This window comes from Boleophthalmus pectinirostris, unplaced genomic scaffold (genome assembly GCF_026225935.1).
Source record: "Boleophthalmus pectinirostris isolate CB_2022bp ecotype Guang Dong unplaced genomic scaffold, ASM2622593v1 HiC_scaffold_14, whole genome shotgun sequence".
In the NCBI taxonomy this organism is placed as follows: domain Eukaryota; kingdom Metazoa; phylum Chordata; class Actinopteri; order Gobiiformes; family Gobiidae; genus Boleophthalmus; species Boleophthalmus pectinirostris.
The window spans coordinates 35,769,469-35,789,492 of NW_026571047.1; the positions used below are offsets into that span (position 1 = coordinate 35,769,469).

Consider the following 20,024-nt stretch of genomic DNA (forward strand, 5'->3'; position numbering starts at 1 on the left):
GTAGCAGTAGTAGTAGTAGTAGTTAGTAGTAGTCTTAGTTAGTAGTAGTAGTAGTAGTAGTAGCAGTAGTGTAGTAGTAGCAGTAGTAGCAGTAGTAGTAGTAGTAGTAGTAGTAGTAGTAGTAGTAGTAGTAGCAGTAGTAGTAGTAGTAGTAGTAGCAGTAGTAGTAGTAGTAGCAGTAGTAGTAGCAGTAGTAGTAGTAGTAGTAGTAGTAGTAGCAGTAGTAGTAGTGTAGTAGTAGTAGTAGTAGTAGCAGTAGTAGTAGTAGTAGTAGTAGTAGTAGTAGTAGTAGTAGTAGTAGTAGTAGTACAGTAGTAGTAGTAGTAGTAGTAGTTAGTAGCAGTAGTAGTAGTAGTAGTAAGTACAGTAGTAGTAGTAGTAGTAGTAGTAGTAGTAGTAGTAGTAGTAGCAGTAGTAGTAGTAGTAGTAGTAGTATAGTAGAGTAGTTAGTAGTAGTAGCAGTAGTAGTAGTAGTAGTAGTAGTAGTTAGTAGTAGTAGTAGTAGTAGTAGTAGTAGTAGTAGTAGTAGTAGTAGTAGTAGTAGTAGTAGTAGTAGTAGTAGTAGTAGTAGTAGTAGTAGTAGTAGTAGCAGTAGTAGTAGTAGTAGTAGTAGTAGTAGTAGTAGTAGTAGCAGTAGTAGTAGTAGTAGTAGTAGTAGTAGTAGTCAGTAGTAGTAGTAGTAGTAGTAGTAGTAGTAGTAGTAGTAGTAGTAGTAGTAGTAGTAGTAGTAGTAGTAGTAGTAGTAGTAGTAGTAGTAGTAGCAGTAGTAGTAGTAGTAGTAGTAGTAGTAGTAGTAGCAGTAGTAGTAGTAGTAGTAAATCTTTATTTTCAGACATTTGTCACAAAGTCTCTTTAACAGACCCAAACCCTGGGACCTGGTCTGTGCAGATTTAACCCTTCAGACAATGGGGCAAAAGACAGAGGACAGAGAGACAGAGGACAGAGGACAGAGAGACAGAGGACAGAGGACAGAGGACAGAGAGACAGAGGACAGACAGAGGCAGACAGAGACAGAGACAGAGAGACAGAGGACAGAGAGAGAGACAGAGGACAGAGGACAGAGAGACAGAGAGACAGAGGAGAGGACAGACAGAGAGACAGACAGAGAGACAGAGGACAGAGGACAGAGGACAGACAGACAGAGCACAGAGAGAAAGACAGAGACAGACAGAGACAGAGAGACAGAGAGACAGGGAGCAGACAGAGGACAGAGACAGAGGACAGAGACAGACAGACAGACAGCAGAGAGACAGAGGACAGAGAGACAGAGAGACAGAGAGACAGAGAGAAGACAACAGAGGACAGACAGAGGAAGAGACAGACAGAGGACAGAGGACAGAGGACAGAGAGGACACAGAGGACAGAGGACAGAGTCCTCAGCTCGGGGACACACTGAGATGTTTCTACAGAAACAGAACTGTGTCCAAATATGGACGTGAACAGAACGAGAACGACTCACAGACAAACACCAAATATGGAACAAGAACGACACGAGAGAAGGAGACGGACGGAAAGAGACGGAGAGAAAGACGGAGAGATAGAGGGAGAGATAGAGGGAGAGAGAAAGAGAGAGAGATAGAGGGAGAGAGAGAGAGAGATAGAAAGAGAGAGAAAGAGAGAGAGAGATAGAGGGAGAGAGAGAGAGAGAGAGGGAGACAGAGATGGAGGGAGGAGGAGCAACAGAAAAGACAGAGAGAGAGAGGGGGGGGAGGGGGGGGAGGGGGGGGGGAGGGGGGGGGGGCTTCCATATTTGAACTTGTTTGTCATTTGTGACTCAGACTCAGCCACAGCCGCCCTGGGACACACTGACAGGGACAGACTGACAGGGACAGACACTGACAGGGACACATGACAGGGACAGACAGACTGACAGGGACACAGGGACAGACTGACAGGGACACACTGACAGGGACACTGACAGGGACACCTGACAGGGACACACTGACAGGGACAGACACACTGACAGGGACATGACAGGCACACTGACAGGGACTGCACCTGTAGATCTTTCTGTTCCTGTCTTAAATCTCTCTCTCTCTTGTTCCACAGAGATCGGTCCTGCTCTGGTCCCAGTCCTGGTCCCGTCCCGCTTTAGTCCTGGTCCCTGGTCCCAGACCCGCTGTAGTCCTGTTGTAGTCCCGGTTTAGTCCTGGTTTAGTCCCGGTTTAGTCCCTGTGATCATGTGTGATGAAGAGGAGAGCACCGCGCTCGTCTGTGATAACGGCTCCGGTTTGTGTAAAGCTGGATTCGCCGGAGACGACGCCCCCAGAGCCGTGTTCCCGTCCATCGTGGGACGTCCCCGGCACCAGGTGAGGCCCAGACCGGCCCCAGACCCAGTGGTTTAGTCCTGGTTCTGACCCGGTTCTGGTCTGGTTCTGGTCTGTTTCAGGGCGTGATGGTGGTTTAGTCCTGGTTTAGTCCTGGTTCTGACCCGGTTCTGGTCTGGTTCTGGTCCGTTTCAGGGCGTGATGGTGGTTTAGTCCTGGTTTAGTCCTGGTTCTGACCCGGTTCTGGTCTGGTTCTGGTCCGTTTCAGGGCGTGATGGTGGTTTAGTCCTGGTTTAGTCCTGGTTCTGACCCGGTTCTGGTCTGGTTCTGGTCCGTTTCAGGGCGTGATGGTGGTTTAGTCCTGGTTTAGTCCTGGTTCTGACCCGGTTCTGGTCTGGTTCTGGTCCGTTTCAGGGCGTGATGGTGGGCATGGGGCAGAAGGACAGTTACGTTGGAGACGAGGCTCAGAGTAAAAGAGGAATTCTGACGCTCAAATATCCGATTGAACACGGAATCATCACCAACTGGGACGACATGGAGAAGGTACTGCAAATACTAATACTACAAATACTACTGCAAATACTATTACTGCAAATACTACTACTACTATTACTGCAAATATTAAAACTACAAAACTACTACTGCAAATACTGCAAATACTAACTTACTAAATACTACAAAATACTAACTACTACTACTACAAAAAATACTAACTACTACTACTTACTTGGAAATACTACTGCAAATACTACTACTGCAAATAACTCCTACTACTACTATTACTGGAAATACTACTGCAAAATTCTATTACTGCAAATACTACTTACTATACTACTACTACTGCAAATACTACTACTACTAAATACTACTACTACTACTNCAGAGGACAGACAGAGGACAGAGACAGAGACAGAGACAGAGAGACAGAGGACAGAGAGACAGAGGACAGACAGAGGACAGAGGACAGAGGACAGAGGACAGAGGACAGAGGACAGAGGACAGAGGACAGAGTCCTCAGCTCGGGGACACACTGAGATGTTTCTACAGAAACAGAACTGTGTCCAAATATGGACGTGAACAGAACGAGAACGACTCACAGACAAACACCAAATATGGAACAAGAACGACACGAGAGAAGGAGACGGACGGAAAGAGACGGAGAGAAAGACGGAGAGATAGAGGAGAGATAGAGGGAGAGAGAGAGAGAGAGAGATAGAGAGAGAGAGAGAGAGAGAAAGAGAGAAGAGAAGAGAGAGATAGAGGAGAGAGATAGAGAGAGAGAGAGAGAGAGGAGACAGAGATGGAGGGAGGAGGAGCAACAGAAAAGACAGAGAGAGAGGAGGGGGGGGGAGGGGGAGGGGGGGCTTCCATATTTGAACTTGTTTGTCATTTGTGACTCAGACTCAGCCACAGCCGCCCTGGGACACACTGACACACTGACAGGGACAGACTGACAGGGACAGACTGACAGGGACAGACTGACAGGGACACACTGACAGGGACACACTGACAGACAGACTGACAGACACACTGACTGACACAGACTGACAGGGACAGACTGACAGGGACAGACTGACAGGGACACACTGACAGGGACACACTGACAGGGACACACTGACAGGGACACACTGACAGGGACAGACTGACAGGGACAGACTGACAGGGACACACTGACAGGGACAGACTGACAGGGACACAGACTGACAGGGACACACTGACAGGGACACACTGACAGGGACACACTGACAGGGTGCACCTGTAGATCTTTCTGTTCCTGTCTTAAATCTCTCTCTCTCTTGTTCCACAGAGATCGGTCCTGCTCTGGTCCCAGTCCTGGTCCCGTCCCGCTTTAGTCCTGGTCCCTGGTCCCAGACCCGCTGTAGTCCTGTTGTAGTCCCGGTTTAGTCCTGGTTTAGTCCCGGTTTAGTCCCTGTGATCATGTGTGATGAAGAGGAGAGCACCGCGCTCGTCTGTGATAACGGCTCCGGTTTGTGTAAAGCTGGATTCGCCGGAGACGACGCCCCCAGAGCCGTGTTCCCGTCCATCGTGGGACGTCCCCGGCACCAGGTGAGGCCCAGACCGGCCCCAGACCCAGTGGTTTAGTCCTGGTTCTGACCCGGTTCTGGTCTGGTTCTGGTCTGTTTCAGGGCGTGATGGTGGTTTAGTCCTGGTTTAGTCCTGGTTTAGTCCTGGTTCTGACCCGGTTCTGGTCTGGTTCTGGTCCGTTTCAGGGCGTGATGGTGGTTTAGTCCTGGTTTAGTCCTGGTTCTGACCCGGTTCTGGTCTGGTTCTGGTCCGTTTCAGGGCGTGATGGTGGGCATGGGGCAGAAGGACAGTTACGTTGGAGACGAGGCTCAGAGTAAAAGAGGAATTCTGACGCTCAAATATCCGATTGAACACGGAATCATCACCAACTGGGACGACATGGAGAAGGTACTGCAAATACTAATACTACAAATACTACTGCAAATACTATTACTGCAAATACTACTACTACTATTACTGCAAATATTAAAACTACAAATACTACTGCAAATACTATTACTGCAAATACTAATACTACAAATACTATTACTACTACTATTACTGCAAATACTACTGCAAATACTACTACTACTACTATTACTACAAATACTAATACTACAAATACTCCTACTACTACTATTATTGGAAATACTACTGCAAATACTACTACTGCAAATAATCCTACTACTACTATTACTGGAAATACTACTGCAAATTCTATTACTGCAAATACTATTACTTATACTATTACTGCAAATACTACTGCAAATACTACTACTACTACTATTACTGCAAATACTACTGCAAATACTAATACTGCAAATACTCCCTGAGTGTGTGTTTTGTTTCTTGTGTTTCAGATTTGGCATCATTCCTTTTATAACGAGCTCCGTGTGGCCCCTGAGGAGCACCCCACCCTGCTGACCGAGGCCCCCCTCAACCCCAAGGCCAACAGAGAGAAGATGACCCAGGTACTGCAACGAGTACTGCAAAGGGTACTGCAAAGAGTACTGCAACAAGTACCACGACAAGTACTGCAAAGAGTACTGCAAAGAGTACTGTGAATACATGTATAAATACTGTTGAGAACAAAGTGACTAAAGTTCACTCAGATCCACAGAAACATTTTTCCTCCGATCACGTCGCACTGAACAAACGACTCGATTCAAACTTTTCCACAGTGAATCTACAAAATCAAACACACGAGCAGATCTGAACACCACAGACGCTCCACTAGAGGGCGACACTCTCCTCTGACACACCGACACTAATCCTGCACTGCACTTTTATTTCACTTTTATTTCTACAGCGTCAGAATCTCCTGACGAGGCTCTGAGTCGAGACGAGGACAGAAAAAGAAACAGAAGAAACAGGAGAACAAACTTTTATTTCAAAAACATAAACACACGACACAGAGACGGACGTTTATCCAACTGTAACACAGGAGGCACGTGTAGGAGGTAGGAAGCACGTGTAGGAGGCACATGTAGGAGGCAGGAGGCACGTGTAGGTAGGAGGCAGGCACGTGTAGGAGGAGGAGGAGGAGGCACGTGTAGGGGTGTAGGAGGCACGTGTAGGAGGCACTGTAGGGGCAGGAGGCACGTGTAGGCACGTGTAGGAGGCACATGTAGGAGGCAGGAGGCACGTGTAGGAGGCAGGAGGCACGTGTAGGAGGCACGTGTAGGAGGCACGTGTAGGCACAGGAGGCACGTGTAGGAGGCACATGTAGGAGGCAGGAGGCACGTGTAGGAGGCAGGAGGCACGTGTAGGAGGCACATGTAGGAGGCAGGAGGCACGTGTAGGAGGTAGGAGGCACGTGTAGGAGGCACATGTAGGAGGCAGGAGGCACGTGTAGGAGGCAGGAGGCACGTGTAGGAGGTAGGAGGCACGTGTAGGAGGCACATGTAGGAGGCAGGAGGCACGTGTAGGAGTCAGGAGGCACGTGTAGGAGGCAGGAGGCACGTGTAGGAGGTAGGAGGCACGTGTAGGAGGCTCGTGTCACCTCCAGCCTTCACCTCTTTAGGATCTTGAGGTCATGTCCAGATTCTTCAGAAACTGTTGTGCAAACTTCAAAATGTCTTTTTAGATGTTCAGGATCAAAATCAGCGACAGAAACGACTGAACGTGAAATGTTCACATGAAATAAAGTTAAATATAAATAATAGATAATATTGTATGTAATATTTATCCTCGTGTGACTTTTATCGTGATATTTTATTTATACGGTGATTTTCTAAACAAAGTCACAACGTTTTCTTCACATCAAACAAAATCAAATATGACGTCATGAAAATGAAAAGGATCAAATCAAATATTCAATCCAAACTGTTCGATCGTCTAACGTCGTTTTTCTGCCGCAGATGGAAGTCGCTAGTGTCGCTGCTCGAGTCGCTCGAGTCGCTCGAGTCGCTGCTCGCGTCACCAGACCTGACCATGTGCTTTTTTCAGATCATGTTCGAGACCTTTAACGTCCCGGCGATGTACGTGGCGATTCAGGCCGTGCTGTCGCTCTACGCCTCCGGACGCACCACAGGTCAGAACCACCTCTGGTCCCGGTCTTAGTCCTAGTCCCGGTCTTGGTCCTGATCTTAGTCCTGGTCCCAGTCTTAGTCCTAGTCCTGGTCCTGGCCTTAGTCCTGGTCCCAGTCTTAGTCCTGGTCTTAGTCCTGGTCCCAGTCTTAGTCCTGGTCTTAGTCCTGGTCCCAGTCTTAGTCCCAGTCTTAGTCCTGGTCTTAGTCCCGGTCTGTTCTCAGGCATCGTTCTGGACAGTGGAGATGGAGTGACCCATAACGTTCCGATCTATGAAGGCTACGCTCTTCCTCACGCCATCATGAGGCTGGACCTGGCAGGACGAGACCTCACCGACTACCTGATGAAGATCCTGACCGAGAGGGGCTACAGCTTTGTGACCACAGGTGTGAAACACAGCTGAAACATCACTGAAACACTGCAGAAACACCAGTGAAACATCATGAAACACCAACAAAACACCAGTGAAACAATACCAAAACACCTCTGAAACATCACTGTAACACTGTTGAAACACCAGTGAAACATCACTGAAACATCACAGAAACACCAGTGAAACATTACCAAAACACCTCTGAAACATCACTGTAACACTGTTGAAACACCAGTGAAACATCATTGAAACATCACAGAAACACCAGTGAAACATCACCAAAACACCTCTGAAACATCACTGTAACACTGTTGAAACACCAGTGAAACATCATTGAAACATCACAGAAACACCAGTGAAACATCACCAAAACACCTCTGAAACATCACTGTAACACTGTTGAAACACCACTGAAACATCACAAAACATCACCGAAATCTCTGTTGTGACCCGTTGTGACTCGTTGTGACCCGTTGTGACTCGTTGTGACCCGTTGTGACCCGTTGTGACTCGTTGTGACCCGTTGTGACCCGTTGTGACCCGTTGTGACCCGTTGTGACCGTTGTGACGTTGTGACCCGTTGTGACCCGTGTGACGTGACCGTTGTGACCGTTGTGACCCGTTGTGACCCGTTGTGACTCGTTGTGACCCGTTGTGACCCGTTGTGACCCGTTGTGACCCGTTGTGACTCGTTGTGACCCGTTGTGACCCGTGACCCGTTGTGACCCGTTGTGACTCGTTGTGACCCGTTGTGACCCGTTGTGACCCGTTGTGCGTTGTGTTGCAGCGGAGCGTGAGATCGTGCGGGACATAAAGGAGAAGTTGTGTTACGTGGCGTTGGACTTCGAGAACGAGATGGGCACCGCCGCCACGTCCTCGTCTCTGGAGAAAAGCTACGAGCTCCCGGACGGGCAGGTCATCACCATCGGCAACGAGCGCTTCAGGTGCCCCGAGACGCTCTTCCAGCCCTCCTTCATCGGTACGACCTGAGGGGACCTGGGACGACCATCTGACATGACCTGAGACGGGGAGGGCATCTGACACGACCTGAGACACGGGGGAGGGCATCTGACATGACCTGAGACAGGGGGGGCATCTGACACGACCTGAGACACGGGGAGGGCATCTGACGCGACCTGAGCCACGGGGAGGGCATCTGACATGACCTGAGACACGGGGGAGGGCATCTGACACGACCTGAGACAGGGGGAGGGCATCTGACGCGACCTGAGCCACGGGGAGGGCATCTGACACGACTGAGCCACGGGGGACCGACACTGAGCCACGGGGAGGGCATCTGACACGACCTGAGACACGGGGAGGGCATCTGACACGACCTGAGACACGGGGAGGGCATCTGACACGACCTGAGCCACGGGGAGGGCATCTGACACGACCTGAGCCAGGGGAAGGGCATCTGTAGTAGTAGTATTTGAAGTATTTGTAGTACTTCAGGTATGAAGTCTGCTGTAGTAGTAGTATGTGCAGTAGTATTTGTAGTAGTATTTGAAGTATTTGTGGTACTTCAGGTATGAAGTCTGCTGTAGTAGTAGTATGTGCAGTAGTATTTGTAGTAGTATTTGAAGTATTTGTGGTACTTTAGGGATGGAGTCGGCCGGGATCCACGAGACGACGTACAACAGCATCATGAAATGCGACATCGACATTCGTAAAGATCTTTACGCCAACAACGTTCTGTCCGGAGGAACAACCATGTACCCGGGCATCGCCGACCGCATGCAGAAGGAGATCACCGCCCTCGCCCCCAGCACCATGAAGATCAAGGTACGCACCTGTCACACACATGCACCTGTCACACGCACCTGTCACACGCACCTGTCACACTCACCTGTCACACACCTGTCACACACATGCACCTGTCACACACCTGTCACACCTGTCACACCTCAGGTCATCGCGCCGCTGGAGAGGAAGTACTCGGTGTGGATTGGGCGGTTCTCCTTTAGCCTTGTTTTTAGTTCTGTTCTGTCCTGGTCCTGGTCCTGGTCCTGGTTCTGGTCCTGGCTCTGGTTTTAGTCCTGGTTTTAGTCCTGGGTCTGGTTCTGGTCCTGGTCCTGGTCCTGGTTCTGACCCGGTTCTGTGTCCCTCAGATCATCGCGCCGCCGGAGAGGAAGTACTCGGTGTGGATCGGCGGCTCCATCCTGGCGTCTCTGTCCACGTTCCAGCAGATGTGGATCAGTAAACAGGAGTACGACGAGGCCGGTCCGTCCATCGTCCACCGCAAATGCTTCTAAAAACTACAACTACCACTGGTCCCGCTCCACTTCCTGTCCCCGCCCCACACTTCCTGTCCCTCGTCCAATCACAGTGCAGAGCTCTGAAAGGGCCGCTCCCATTGGTCTGTAACCTGCACCTGAGCGTTTGAATAAACGAAGCTCTTTGACTCTTTGTGTCTTTGTGTTTTTATGAAACGGTTCAAAAGTCAAACCACCTGATGACATCAGCAGGTGTAACAGAGTCTCCAGAGTGTCTCCGGGGACACTGCACTAGAACAGATTAAAGCACCACTGCGGGACATTTCACACATTACAACAGGTTTCATATGAAATGAATGAGTCAGAAGTGAAAAAGTGAAAATAAAACTTTATTATTTTAGAGACGTTTCAGTCTTTGGTTTGGACCCAGAGCTTCAGGAAAAACATAAAACACAAATAAAATCAAACAAGTGCAAAACACAAACCCGCCTCAAACATGACGACAAGTCGACTTTTATTATTATTATTATTATTATTATTATTATTATTATTATTATTATTATTATTATTATTTTATTATAACACTGCTGTGGTACCCACACTCGACCAACACGCGGCTGGTCCTGATCTAGACCCGATTCAGTCCTGATCTAGTTCTAGTCTAGACTTGGTTCAGTCCTGGTCTAGACCCAGGTTAGTCCTGGTCTAGTCCTGGTCTAGACCTGGTTCAGTTGTCTGTGGAAGTCCTGGATGAGCAGATCGAAGTCCTTCAGACTCAGACGACAATTAAACGGAGCCTCCAGGTCCAGGACCTCCTCCTCCACAGGACCTGAGGACATTTAACAAAGACTTGAGGACCTGAGGACATTTAACAAAGACTTGAGGACCTGAGGACATTTAACAAAGACCTGAGGACCTGAGGGCATTTACACACAGGACCTGAGGACCTGAGGGCATTTACACACAGGACCTGAGGACCTGAGGACATTTAACAAAGACTTGAGGACCTGAGGGCATTTAACAAAGACTTGAGGACCTGAGGACATTTAACAAAGAGCTGAGGACCTGAGGGCATTTACACACAGGACCTGAGGACCTGAGGGCATTTACACACAGGACCTGAGGACCTGAGGGCATTTAACAAAGACCTGAGGACCTGAGGACATTTACACACAGGACCTGAGGACCTGAGGGCATTTACCAAAGACCTGAGGACCTGAGGACATTTACACACAGGACCTGAGGACCTGAGGCAGAACAGAGAGGAGGAGAGTACTGTGGCCGACCGGGGAAAGTCTCAGTTTGAGAAAACAGCTTCAAGTCGAGACATGATGCAAATTTACAAAGTTGAACACGAAGTTTAAACGAAGACCAAAAATCGAGGAGCAAATGAAAAAAAAAACAAGAAACAAAGAGAAACGAGTCATCATAAATGCGCCACAAAAAAGAATCAGAATCTATTTGTCCTTCCAGAATAAAAAATACACAGAATCAAAACAAAAAAAACACAAAATGATGAAAAAAAATGTATTTGCCGAATAACGACACAACGACACGGAGATGAAGAAAATGACCTGAGAAGTTTCACTGTGTCTTTCCAAACGTTTTCCTGGTTTGTGACGTAAACGTGAACAGAGCTTCATCATAAATCTGCCCCATCACCAAATCTTCAACCAACAAGAACCACAAACAAACATTCTTCAAGAACAATTTATCCACAACGATCAAGAGAAGAAAGAACAAAACTTAAAGGAAACAATGAGCCACATCAGTCACACAACAAACTCAACTCATGTTCTGATCATGAAGAAAACAGAAGAACAGTTTCCAGTGTAAATGTGTCATGTTGATGTTTAATAGTGAATAATGTGTCATGTTTTACAGACGCTGACGCCTCTGTGACTCGCTGTGGTTCTTATATTTACTTTCGAGTGTTCGCTAAAACCAGACGCTGTCGGCATTTTTGTTTAATGGTGGGAGACCTTTTTCCTCTAGGAGCATAATGTCAGGGTTTTTTTGTCATTATTATTTTGTACGACCATAAACAGGAAAAAAAATAAAAAATTTAATTTGCATTGTGATTTATTTTGATACGATCATAAACCATAAACTTCTGTGTTTCTTTATTATTATTATTATTATTACTCCATCCATCCATCCATTTTCGTCCGCTTATCCGGGCCGGGTCGCAGGGGGAGCAGCCTAAGCAGGGACTCCCAGACTTCCTTCACCCCAGACACGTCCTCCAGCTCCTCCGGGGACCCCGAGGCGTTACTATTATTATTATTATTAGTTTTTCTCGTCCAGTGTTTTTTTCATTTGCTCCTCGTTCTTTGTTTCTCATTTAAACTTGTGTTTGACTTTGTGACTTGTGTTAGTGTTAGAGTTAGTGTGTTAGTGTGTTAGTGTGAGTGTGTTAGTGTGAGTGTGTTAGTGTGTTAGTGTGTGTTAGTTTGTGTGTTAGTGTGTTAGTGTTGATGTTTAGTGTGTTAGTGTGTTAGTGTTAGTGTGTTAGTGTGAGTGTGTTAGGTGTTGGGTGTTAAAGTGTTAGTGTTAGTGTTAGGTGTTAGGTGTTAGTGTTAGTGTTAGTGTTGAGTGTGTTAGTGTGTTGGGTGTTAGAGTGTTAGTGTTAGAGTGTTAGGTGTTAGAGTGTTAGAGTGTTAGTGTGTTAGTGTGAGTGTGTTAGAGTCTTAGGTGTTGGGTGTTAGAGTGTTAGGTGTTGGGTGTTAGAGTGTTAGGTGTTGGGTGTTAGAGTGTTAGTGTGGGTGTTAGAGTGTTAGGTGTTGGGTGTTAGAGTGTTAGATGTTGGGTGTTAGAGTGTTAGGTGTTGGGTGTTAGAGTGTTAGGTGTTAGTGTGAGGATCATGTCTGGACTTGAAGCGTTTTTCTCAGAGATTCTTTGGGCCGTTGCGTTTGGCCTCGTCGGTCGTTTGGCCTCGTCGGTCGTTTGCGTCGTCGGCCTCGTCGGTCGTTTGGCCTCGTCGGTCGCCGTACAACGGGAAGCTCACTCACCTGGCGCCCTCTGCTGGTAACGGCTCCAGTCTCCCGCCTGTCTGTGTGTGAGGTCCCGCGCCCTGCACCTGGGCTCCGGAGAGGCCCCGCCCACCGCCTCAGGTGAACTGTCTCTGGCTCCGCCCTCTTCCTCCTGTGTGGCCTGAGGAGGCGGGGCTAACACACACACCCAGACACACACACACACAGAGACACACACACACACACACACACAAAGTCAGTATGAACCTCATTTGAACAGAACAGAGTGTGAATGTCTCTCTGCAGGGGGCACATGCACACTATGACTTTAGAACCATTTCATGCTCAAGCAGCATCGTGTACGGTTTAATGTCAGGGCTGTGAGGGGCGGGGCTGTGGGGCTGGGGCGGGGCTGGTGGGCGGGGCTATGGGCTGGGGCGGGGCTGTGGGGCGAGGGGCGGGGCTGGGGAGCGGGGGGAGACATTCGGACGCAGCCTTGTGATGTCACACTGTACCTGGCCAATGAGAGAGCAGGAAGTGCAGCGCCTCGATGTGCTGTTTGAAGTCCACACCGGGCGCCGATTGTCTCGTCTCCGCGGCGCCGCGCTCACATCGGTCGGTCTGAACGGAGGCGAAGAGGACGGCGCCGAAACACACGGCGAGATTCTGAGCCGACATTTTGTTTAACGAACTGAAGCTGGAGACGAGAGACAAGTGATCCAACAGGAATGACAGGGTCGCCTGGAACAAGAGACTCAGGTCAGGCTCAAGTCAGACTCAGGTCACACTCAGGTCAGGCTCAGGTCACACTCAGGTCAGGCTTAGGTCAGGCTCAGGTCACACTCAGGTCAGGCTCAGGTCAGGCTCAGGTCAGGTTCAAGTCAGGCTCAGGTCAGGCTCAGGTCAGTCAGGCTCAGGTCAGGCTTCAGGTCACACTCAGGTCACACTCAGGTCAGAGTCTCCGTGGAAACGTAAAACCTGAGCTGCAGTACTCACCCTGGACACTGGGGGGAGACACTGCAGCAGTTGTACGGGGTCTGGGGTCACACAGGGGTCAGAGGTCATGACCTCTTTCACGGCTTCGTACAGAGACGGAGTGATGAGCGGAGACGGAAGCTCACGCAGGTAATCCTTCAGTACTCCTGAAAGTACAAGTACAAGTACTACTCAAATACATGAGTAGTGCTCAAATATACTACTGTGTACTTCTGCTAAAGTATGACAGGTAATCAAAGTACAAGTACTACTGAAATACATGTGTACAAGTACTGCTCAAATTCACACATGTGTAGAGGTTGTGTCCTGCAGGTGGCGCTCTACAGCTGCTCTGTGTGTAATCTGATGAAACTGTCGCTTAAAAAATCTGAAAAACCCAAACAGCTTTGATACACGTGTTTATAACATGTGTTAATAAACAGAACACGTGTTTATAACATATAACATGTGTTAATAACACAATTAAACACAGAGTGACTGTAGGGGGCGCTCTGTGTGGCTCTGACTCTTCTGACACACTGTCCAGTCCCAACATGGCCGCCCTCCAGACACTTTGTGTTGCATTTTTGTATGAGAAGTGTTTTATAAATAAAGTTTGACTTGATTTGATTCTTTGGCCTGACATGTTCCAATATCACCTGTCACACCTGTCATGGCAGGGCTCACCTGTCACGGCGTGCAGGTCCGGACACTCCTGCAGCTCCACCGACGAACTGTCCGACTCAAAACTGTCTCTGAGGAATTTCTTCAAAGACGACGATCCACAAAGTCTGTACACGCCCTGGACCTGAAACCAGACCAGGACTAAGACCAGGACTAAGACCAGGACCTGAAACCAACCAGACCACTGAAACCAGACCTACCTGGACCTGAAACCAGACCAGGACTAAGACCAGGACCTGAAACCAGACCAGGACTAACACCAGGACCTGAAACCAGACCAGGACTAACACCAGAAATAAGACCAGGACCTGAAACCAGACCAGGACTAAGACCTGGACCTGAAACCAGACCAGGACTAAGACCAGGACTAAATCATGATTAAACAAGAACTAAACCAGGTCTATATTAGGACTAAGGCAGGACTGAACCAGTTCTAGACCCGGTCTAGACTCGGTCTCACCTTGAGTCCTCTGCGGTTGATCTCGGACACAGTCTTCTGGAGGATCAGAGGGATGGGTTTTTCTGAGGACTCTCTTTGGACCAGGTCTGTAAGCTCCGCCCCAAACACCTGAGCCCCGCCCCCTGCGTCCTCACCTGCCTGTGGGGGAGGGGGGAACTCAGGTCAGACTCAGGTCAGACTCAGGTCACAAACAGAAACATCAGGTCTTCACTTTGTCGTCATTCAGTGCAGAGACTTGATGATCAGGACTCGACCGATATGGATTTTGCTGTGGTCGATATGATATCGATAAAACAGGAGTTAGAGCTGTCGATATAATTGTCGATATATTTAGTGATGTAAAAATTCATTGTAATTGTCGAATTGTTTAAAACATTTTGGTTTGTCTCTGGTGGATTTTAAATTGTGTTTATTTAGGAAACATTTCTTGTTCTTGTGCCTCTTTACGTCAGATTTACAGACAGTAGGACAAATGACATTTTTACAGCGTCACATTCCAGCAGCGAGTAAAGAAAGTAAACTAGCGCTGTTAGCCTTTAGCCTGTAAATGCTGCGCGCCTGCCGGGTAATTATATATATGTGTAAATGTTGATCATTCACACCTCTGTTCACAGCTCATTTACATCAGTGCAGCTCCAGTCACAAATATATGAACAATACACTCACTTATAGAGGAAATCCTGATGTGGAGTCACATTTACCTGTAAACTGGATTAAATCAACAGAATGTAGAGTCTGAGATTTAGAACCACATAGAACCTGCCCACGGGAAATATCCACACAGATCAGAAAACATATTCGATATGTTTCCAAGAGCCAATATCGGCCAATAATATTGGCCAACCGATATATCGTTCGGGCTCTAATGACGACGTTGTCTGTGTGAGCTGTGATTGGTCGGGGGGGTGTGATGTTGTCTGTGTGAGCTGTGATTGGTCGGTGGGGTGTGATGTTGTCTGTGTGAGCTGTGATTGGTCGGTGGGGTGTGATGTTGTCTCTGTGAGCTGTGATTGGTCGGTGGGGTGTGATGTTGTCTGTGTGAGCTGTGATTGGTCGGTGGGGTGTGATGTCGTCTGTGTGAGCTGTGATTGGTCGGTGGGGTGTGATGTCGTCTGTGTGAGCTGTGATTGGTCGGTCACCTGCAGCGTCAGTCGCAGGAGCAGAGTTCCTCTCGGCTCCAGAGTCAGAACCACATCCTGAGTCTGAGAACCTGAAAGAAAACAGGAAAACAGGACAGTGAGGGAGGGTGTGTGTGTTGTGTGTGTATAGTGTTGTGTGTGTGTGTGTTGTGTGTTTGTACCTGTGAACATTGAGGTTAAACTTGTTCCTCCTGCTGCACAGAGTCTGGTCCTGGAGACGGACTTCACCTGCGGATCTGGACTCACTGAGAACAGAGACCAGGACTAAACCAGGACTAAACCAGGACTGGACCAGGACTGGACCAGGACTGGACCAGGTATCTGGTTTAGTCCTGGCTTAGGACCAGGTTCAGAGGGACCTGGTATTGGTGCAGTGACCTGCGCTCACCTCAGGTCGTATTTGTTTATTTATTTATTTATTTACACATTTAGCTCCGCCCACTGTGGCCACAGACCTGCTCCTGTCAAACTGCACCTGACCTGCTCCTGTCACTGACATCAAAGTCAAACAAACATGTGCCCCACCCCCTCAGTGAAAGCCCCGCCCCCTCAGTGAAAGCCCCGCCCACACAGTGTGATACTGAACATTTTGGGAGTTTCTCTCTGTTCACCAGAGTCTCACCTCAGGTCAGGAGCTCCTCACCTGTCCTTCACCTGTCTCTCACCTGTCCCTGTCCCTCACCTGTCCCTGTCCTTCACCTGTCCCTCACCTGTCCTTCACCTGTCCTTCACCTGTCCTTCACCTGTCCCTGCCCCTCAGGTCTCACCTCGGGTCAGGAGCAGGACTCGGAGCTTCTGAGCGCGCTCCAGCTGCAGGTGGAAGGCGTGGTCGAGCCGGAGGGCGGGGCCTGTCATCGTCATGCCGGCGGTGCGGGCCCTGATGACATCATCCACCTGTATCACCACAGAAACGCACCTGGACACGCCCGACCTGAAGCACACGCCCACATGACAGAGTGCACTGCTCAAGAGCACCACAACACACAGGACTGAACCAGGACTGAACAAGCCGTCTGGTTTAGTCCTGGTTTAGTTCTGGTCTCACCTATGTGTGGGCAGGTCCAGTCTCGACAGGTGCACTGTGAGGACACCTGTCAGGCTGTGGGCGGGGCTATGGGGACTTGGCTCCTCCCTCTGCTGTGATGTCACCTGTTGCCGCGGCGACAGCTCCTCATCGTCACTATGGCGACCTGAGGACAACAGGAAGTGTTTTACTCCGACCAGTGCACGGACCATCATTTAGACCTGGTTTAGTCCTGGTTCAGTCCTTGTTTTGAATCCAGACTTAAAGCGTCGTGTAAACGTGGCCAGTGACTCACTTTAGATTCGGCCAATCACGTGCGAGCTGTGCCCAAACTACAGTTACCATGGCAACAGCAGCACATCAGGATCTGAGCGTGCTCAGTACGACCCTCACCTCTGCGGCCGCTGTGCTGACGTCTGATTGGACGCTTCCTGGAGGGGGAGGAGCTGTCCTGAGGAGGCGTGTCCTGGGCGGTGGGGGGCGTGTCCTGGCTGCTGTTGCCGTGACGATCGCGGCGAGACTTCAGGCTGAGTTTACGACGAAGCTTCAGCGCCGGAGAACGAAGCCTGTCAATCACGCGCTCGGACACGCCTCCTGGGAGATCGTAAAGGGTCATAAAAGGTCAAAGGTCATAAAAGGTCAAAGGGTCATAAAACCAGATGCCCTTCCTTACCTGAGTGCTCTGGTGTCACTTTGGCTTCAGGTTTGTCCTCTGTGTTCACGACCTGCGTCTGCTCCTCTGTCCCCCCCCCCTGCCCCCTAGCCCCCGCCCCTGCCCCCTGTCCCCGCCCCCCTACCCCCTGTCCCGCCCCCCTGACCCTCCCCGCCCCCCTGCCCCTGCCCCCCCCCCCTGCCCCCTGCCCCCGCCCCCCTGCCCTCTGGCCCCGCCCCCCTGCCCCTGGCCCCTGCCCCCCCTGGCCCCGCCCCCTGCCCTCTGGCCCCTCCTCATCCTCTGGGATTGGGTTGTACCAGATTAGCCCCTCCCCCCGCGGCTCAGGGGGCGGGGCGTGGGCGTGGTCTGACAGGACCCAGGCCCTGCTGCTCCTGTCGAGACTCTGCAGGTACGACAGGCGCCGCGGGGACCGGACAGGGGCGGGACCCGGACCAGGACTTAGACCACGACCGGGACTGGGGCCAGAGGAAGAGCTCGGAGTCCGGCTCAGACCTGCACCTGCCTCATGTCCAGGTGCAGGGCGGGAGCTGTGGGCAGGTGCAGCGGCAGGGGCGTGTGTAGGGGCGGGGGCAGGGGCAGGGGCGCCAGGAGTAACGACTGCAAAACAAATAAACAGTCAGAAAAATCAGGTTTATTTATGTCACATTTCCTCGTCACAAACTGAAAACACCTTGTGATGTCATCATGTGGTGATACAGGAAGTGCTCCACTGTGTTTTTAAACTCCACACACAACAACAGAACAACAGAACAGTCCCAGTCCAAGACCTGAGTCCCAGTCCAGACCTGAGTCCCAGTCCAGACCTGAGTCCCAGTCCAGACCTGAGTCCTGGTCCTGGTCTCAGATAAACTCTCACATGTTTCTACAGTAAACACAGACCATCAGCGTGCACACTCCTCACGTGCACGAGCAGAGTGCGTGTGTCTCTCTCTGTGTGTGTGTGTGTGTGTGTCTGTGTGTGTGTGTGTGTGTGTGTCTGTGTGTGTGTCTGTGTGTGTGTCTGTGTGTTTGTGTGTGTGTGTGTCTGTGTGTGTCTGTGTGTGTCTGTGTGTGTGTCTGTGTGTGTGTCTGTGTGTGTGTGTGTGTGTGTGTGTGTGTGTGTTGGGGGGGGCAGAACAGAGACACTACTGAGAAACGTGCACTCTCAAATGTGCACGTGCACACACAGGGAAACACTGAAACCCATTCACTAAACACAAACCAGAACTAAACCAGAACTAGACCAGGTCTAAACCAGGACTGAACCAGGTCTAAACCAGGTCTAAACCAGGTCTAAACCAGGACTAAACCAGGACTAAACGTTGGTGACAGTGAATCTCAGAGACACACAGGAAACGTGCACACTCCTCACGTGCACACTCCTCATGTACTAATGACAGGAAACACACGATTACACAATTTACTCCAAAATCCCCACCGGCACTGACCTACTTTAGACCTGGTTTAGTCCTGGTTTAGACCTGGTTTAGTCCTGGTTTAGTCCTGGTTTAGTCCTGGTTTAGTCCTGGTTCAGTCCTGGTTTCAGTCCTGGTTTCAGTCCTGGTTTAGTCCTGGTTTAGTCCTGGTTTAGTCCTGGTTTCAGTCCTGGTTTAGTCCTGGTTCAGTCCTGGTTCAGTCCTGGTTTAGTCCTGGTCTTACCTTGGGGTCTTGGTCCGCTTTTGTTTCTGAATCTTGACAGAGTTCTCTTCAGCAGCGGTTCTGCCATAACTCCATGAGAACGACACAAAACTCAACTCAGCACAACTGCAAAAAATACTGCAAAAGTACTGCAAAAATATTACAAAAGTACTGCAAAAGTACTGCAAAAAATACTGCAAAAGTACTGCAAAAATATTACAAAAGTACTGCAAAAGTACTGCAAAAATACTGCAAAAGTACTGCAAAGGTATTGTGAAAAATACTGCAAAAGTACGACTAAAATACTGTGAAAATACTGTATAACCAGGATGAACCATAAACACAGAGACCTCCTCAGACCCCGTCTCTGGTCTCTGGTATCTGGTCCGGTCTTGTCTTTGGTCCGGTCTCTAGTCCCTGGTCTCTAGTCTCTAGTCCTTGGTCTCTGGTCTCTGGTCTCTGGTATCTGGTCTCTGGTCTCTGGTCTCTGGTATCTGGTCCGGTCTGGTCTCTAGTCCCTTGTCTGGTCTCTGGTCTTTGGTCCGGTCTCTAGTCCCTGGTCCATGGTCTCTGGTCTCTGGTCTGGTCTGGTCTCTAGTCCCTGGTCTGGTCTCTGGTCTCTGGTCTCTGGTCTCTGGTCTCTGGTCTCTGGTCTGTGTGAGTCTGTGTGTTTCCTGAACAGGAAACAAATTCTTCACATTCTTGAGTCCCTCCTCGGAGCAAAGGATTCTGGGAAATGTAGGCGCGGAGGAGGAGATGTGTTCAGGAGAAACACCAAAACTGAACGTGAAAAAACAAACAAAACACGAGAAACAAAAAGTCCAGAGTCACAGAGTCAGAGCCAGAGTTTGAGCTTCACACAAAAGTCGAGTCTTTCTACACTTTCATTTACAAAAACAAACACAAAGTCGACATTTGTGAAGCTCAAATAAGATTCTGAGTTTAGAAAACTGTGTTTTTCCTCCTGAACAAAGAAGCAAAAGAACAAATATTTTTCCTTGGAAAAAACAGTCTAAACACAGACCCAGATTTACAGATAAAGGTTTAAAAAACAGAAACATGTTTAAATA

At 49.3% G+C, this 20,024-nt stretch overlaps 2 protein-coding genes and 1 long non-coding RNA gene across 4 annotated transcripts in view; 2 read left to right on the forward strand and 1 right to left on the reverse strand.

Annotated features, from left to right (window-relative positions):
* Positions 1 to 9,598, forward strand: part of acta2 (actin alpha 2, smooth muscle) — a 16,114-nt gene extending 6,516 nt beyond the window's left edge. Inside the window, exons 2-9 of one of the 2 annotated variants that reach the window (XM_055150505.1) lie at positions 2,050 to 2,309; positions 2,682 to 2,810; positions 5,153 to 5,263; positions 6,741 to 6,825; positions 7,046 to 7,207; positions 7,982 to 8,173; positions 8,798 to 8,979; positions 9,306 to 9,598. In XM_055150505.1, coding sequence (XP_055006480.1) covers positions 2,181 to 2,309; positions 2,682 to 2,810; positions 5,153 to 5,263; positions 6,741 to 6,825; positions 7,046 to 7,207; positions 7,982 to 8,173; positions 8,798 to 8,979; positions 9,306 to 9,449 — 1,134 coding nt within the window. In that variant the 5' untranslated portion in view covers positions 2,050 to 2,180 and the 3' untranslated portion in view covers positions 9,450 to 9,598. Of the gene's footprint in view, positions 1 to 2,049; positions 2,310 to 2,681; positions 2,811 to 4,054; positions 4,335 to 4,571; positions 4,701 to 5,152; positions 5,264 to 6,740; positions 6,826 to 7,045; positions 7,208 to 7,981; positions 8,174 to 8,797; positions 8,980 to 9,305 lie in introns of those variants that run through there. The other variant, XM_055150504.1, reaches the window with a different exon arrangement.
* Positions 9,599 to 9,778: 180 nt separating this feature from the next.
* On the reverse strand, positions 9,779 to 19,671 carry LOC110166061 (rho GTPase-activating protein SYDE1-like). The gene is made up of 13 exons (XM_055149957.1): positions 18,976 to 19,671; positions 17,338 to 17,934; positions 17,058 to 17,258; positions 16,686 to 16,830; positions 16,408 to 16,571; positions 15,802 to 15,885; positions 15,641 to 15,711; positions 14,502 to 14,639; positions 14,045 to 14,165; positions 13,379 to 13,524; positions 12,898 to 13,123; positions 12,422 to 12,577; positions 9,779 to 10,239 (listed from the first exon to the last, which is right to left on the reverse strand). The coding sequence occupies exons 1-13, from the start codon at positions 19,040 to 19,042 to the stop codon at positions 10,127 to 10,129; spliced, it is 2,229 nt and encodes a 742-aa protein (XP_055005932.1). The 5' UTR covers positions 19,043 to 19,671; the 3' UTR covers positions 9,779 to 10,126.
* On the forward strand, positions 11,911 to 12,359 carry LOC129407904 (uncharacterized). The gene is made up of 3 exons (XR_008631773.1): positions 11,911 to 11,939; positions 12,007 to 12,015; positions 12,235 to 12,359. It is a non-coding gene; the product is annotated as an uncharacterized LOC129407904 (long non-coding RNA).
* Positions 19,672 to 20,024: the final 353 nt, after the last annotated feature.

Bases quoted from the DNA above. Each gene is read 5' to 3' on its own strand.
- LOC110166061 (XM_055149957.1), bottom strand. From the start codon at position 19,042: ATGGCAGAACCGCTGCTGAAGAGAACTCTGTCAAGATTCAGAAACAAA. The intron at 15,886-16,407 runs GTGAGACCTGAG...CTCTGTTCTCAG, and splicing joins AGTCCTGCTCCTGACCCGAG to TGAGTCCAGATCCGCAGGTG. The intron at 13,124-13,378 runs GTGAGTACTGCA...CTCTTGTTCCAG, and splicing joins GTCTCCCCCCAGTGTCCAGG to GCGACCCTGTCATTCCTGTT.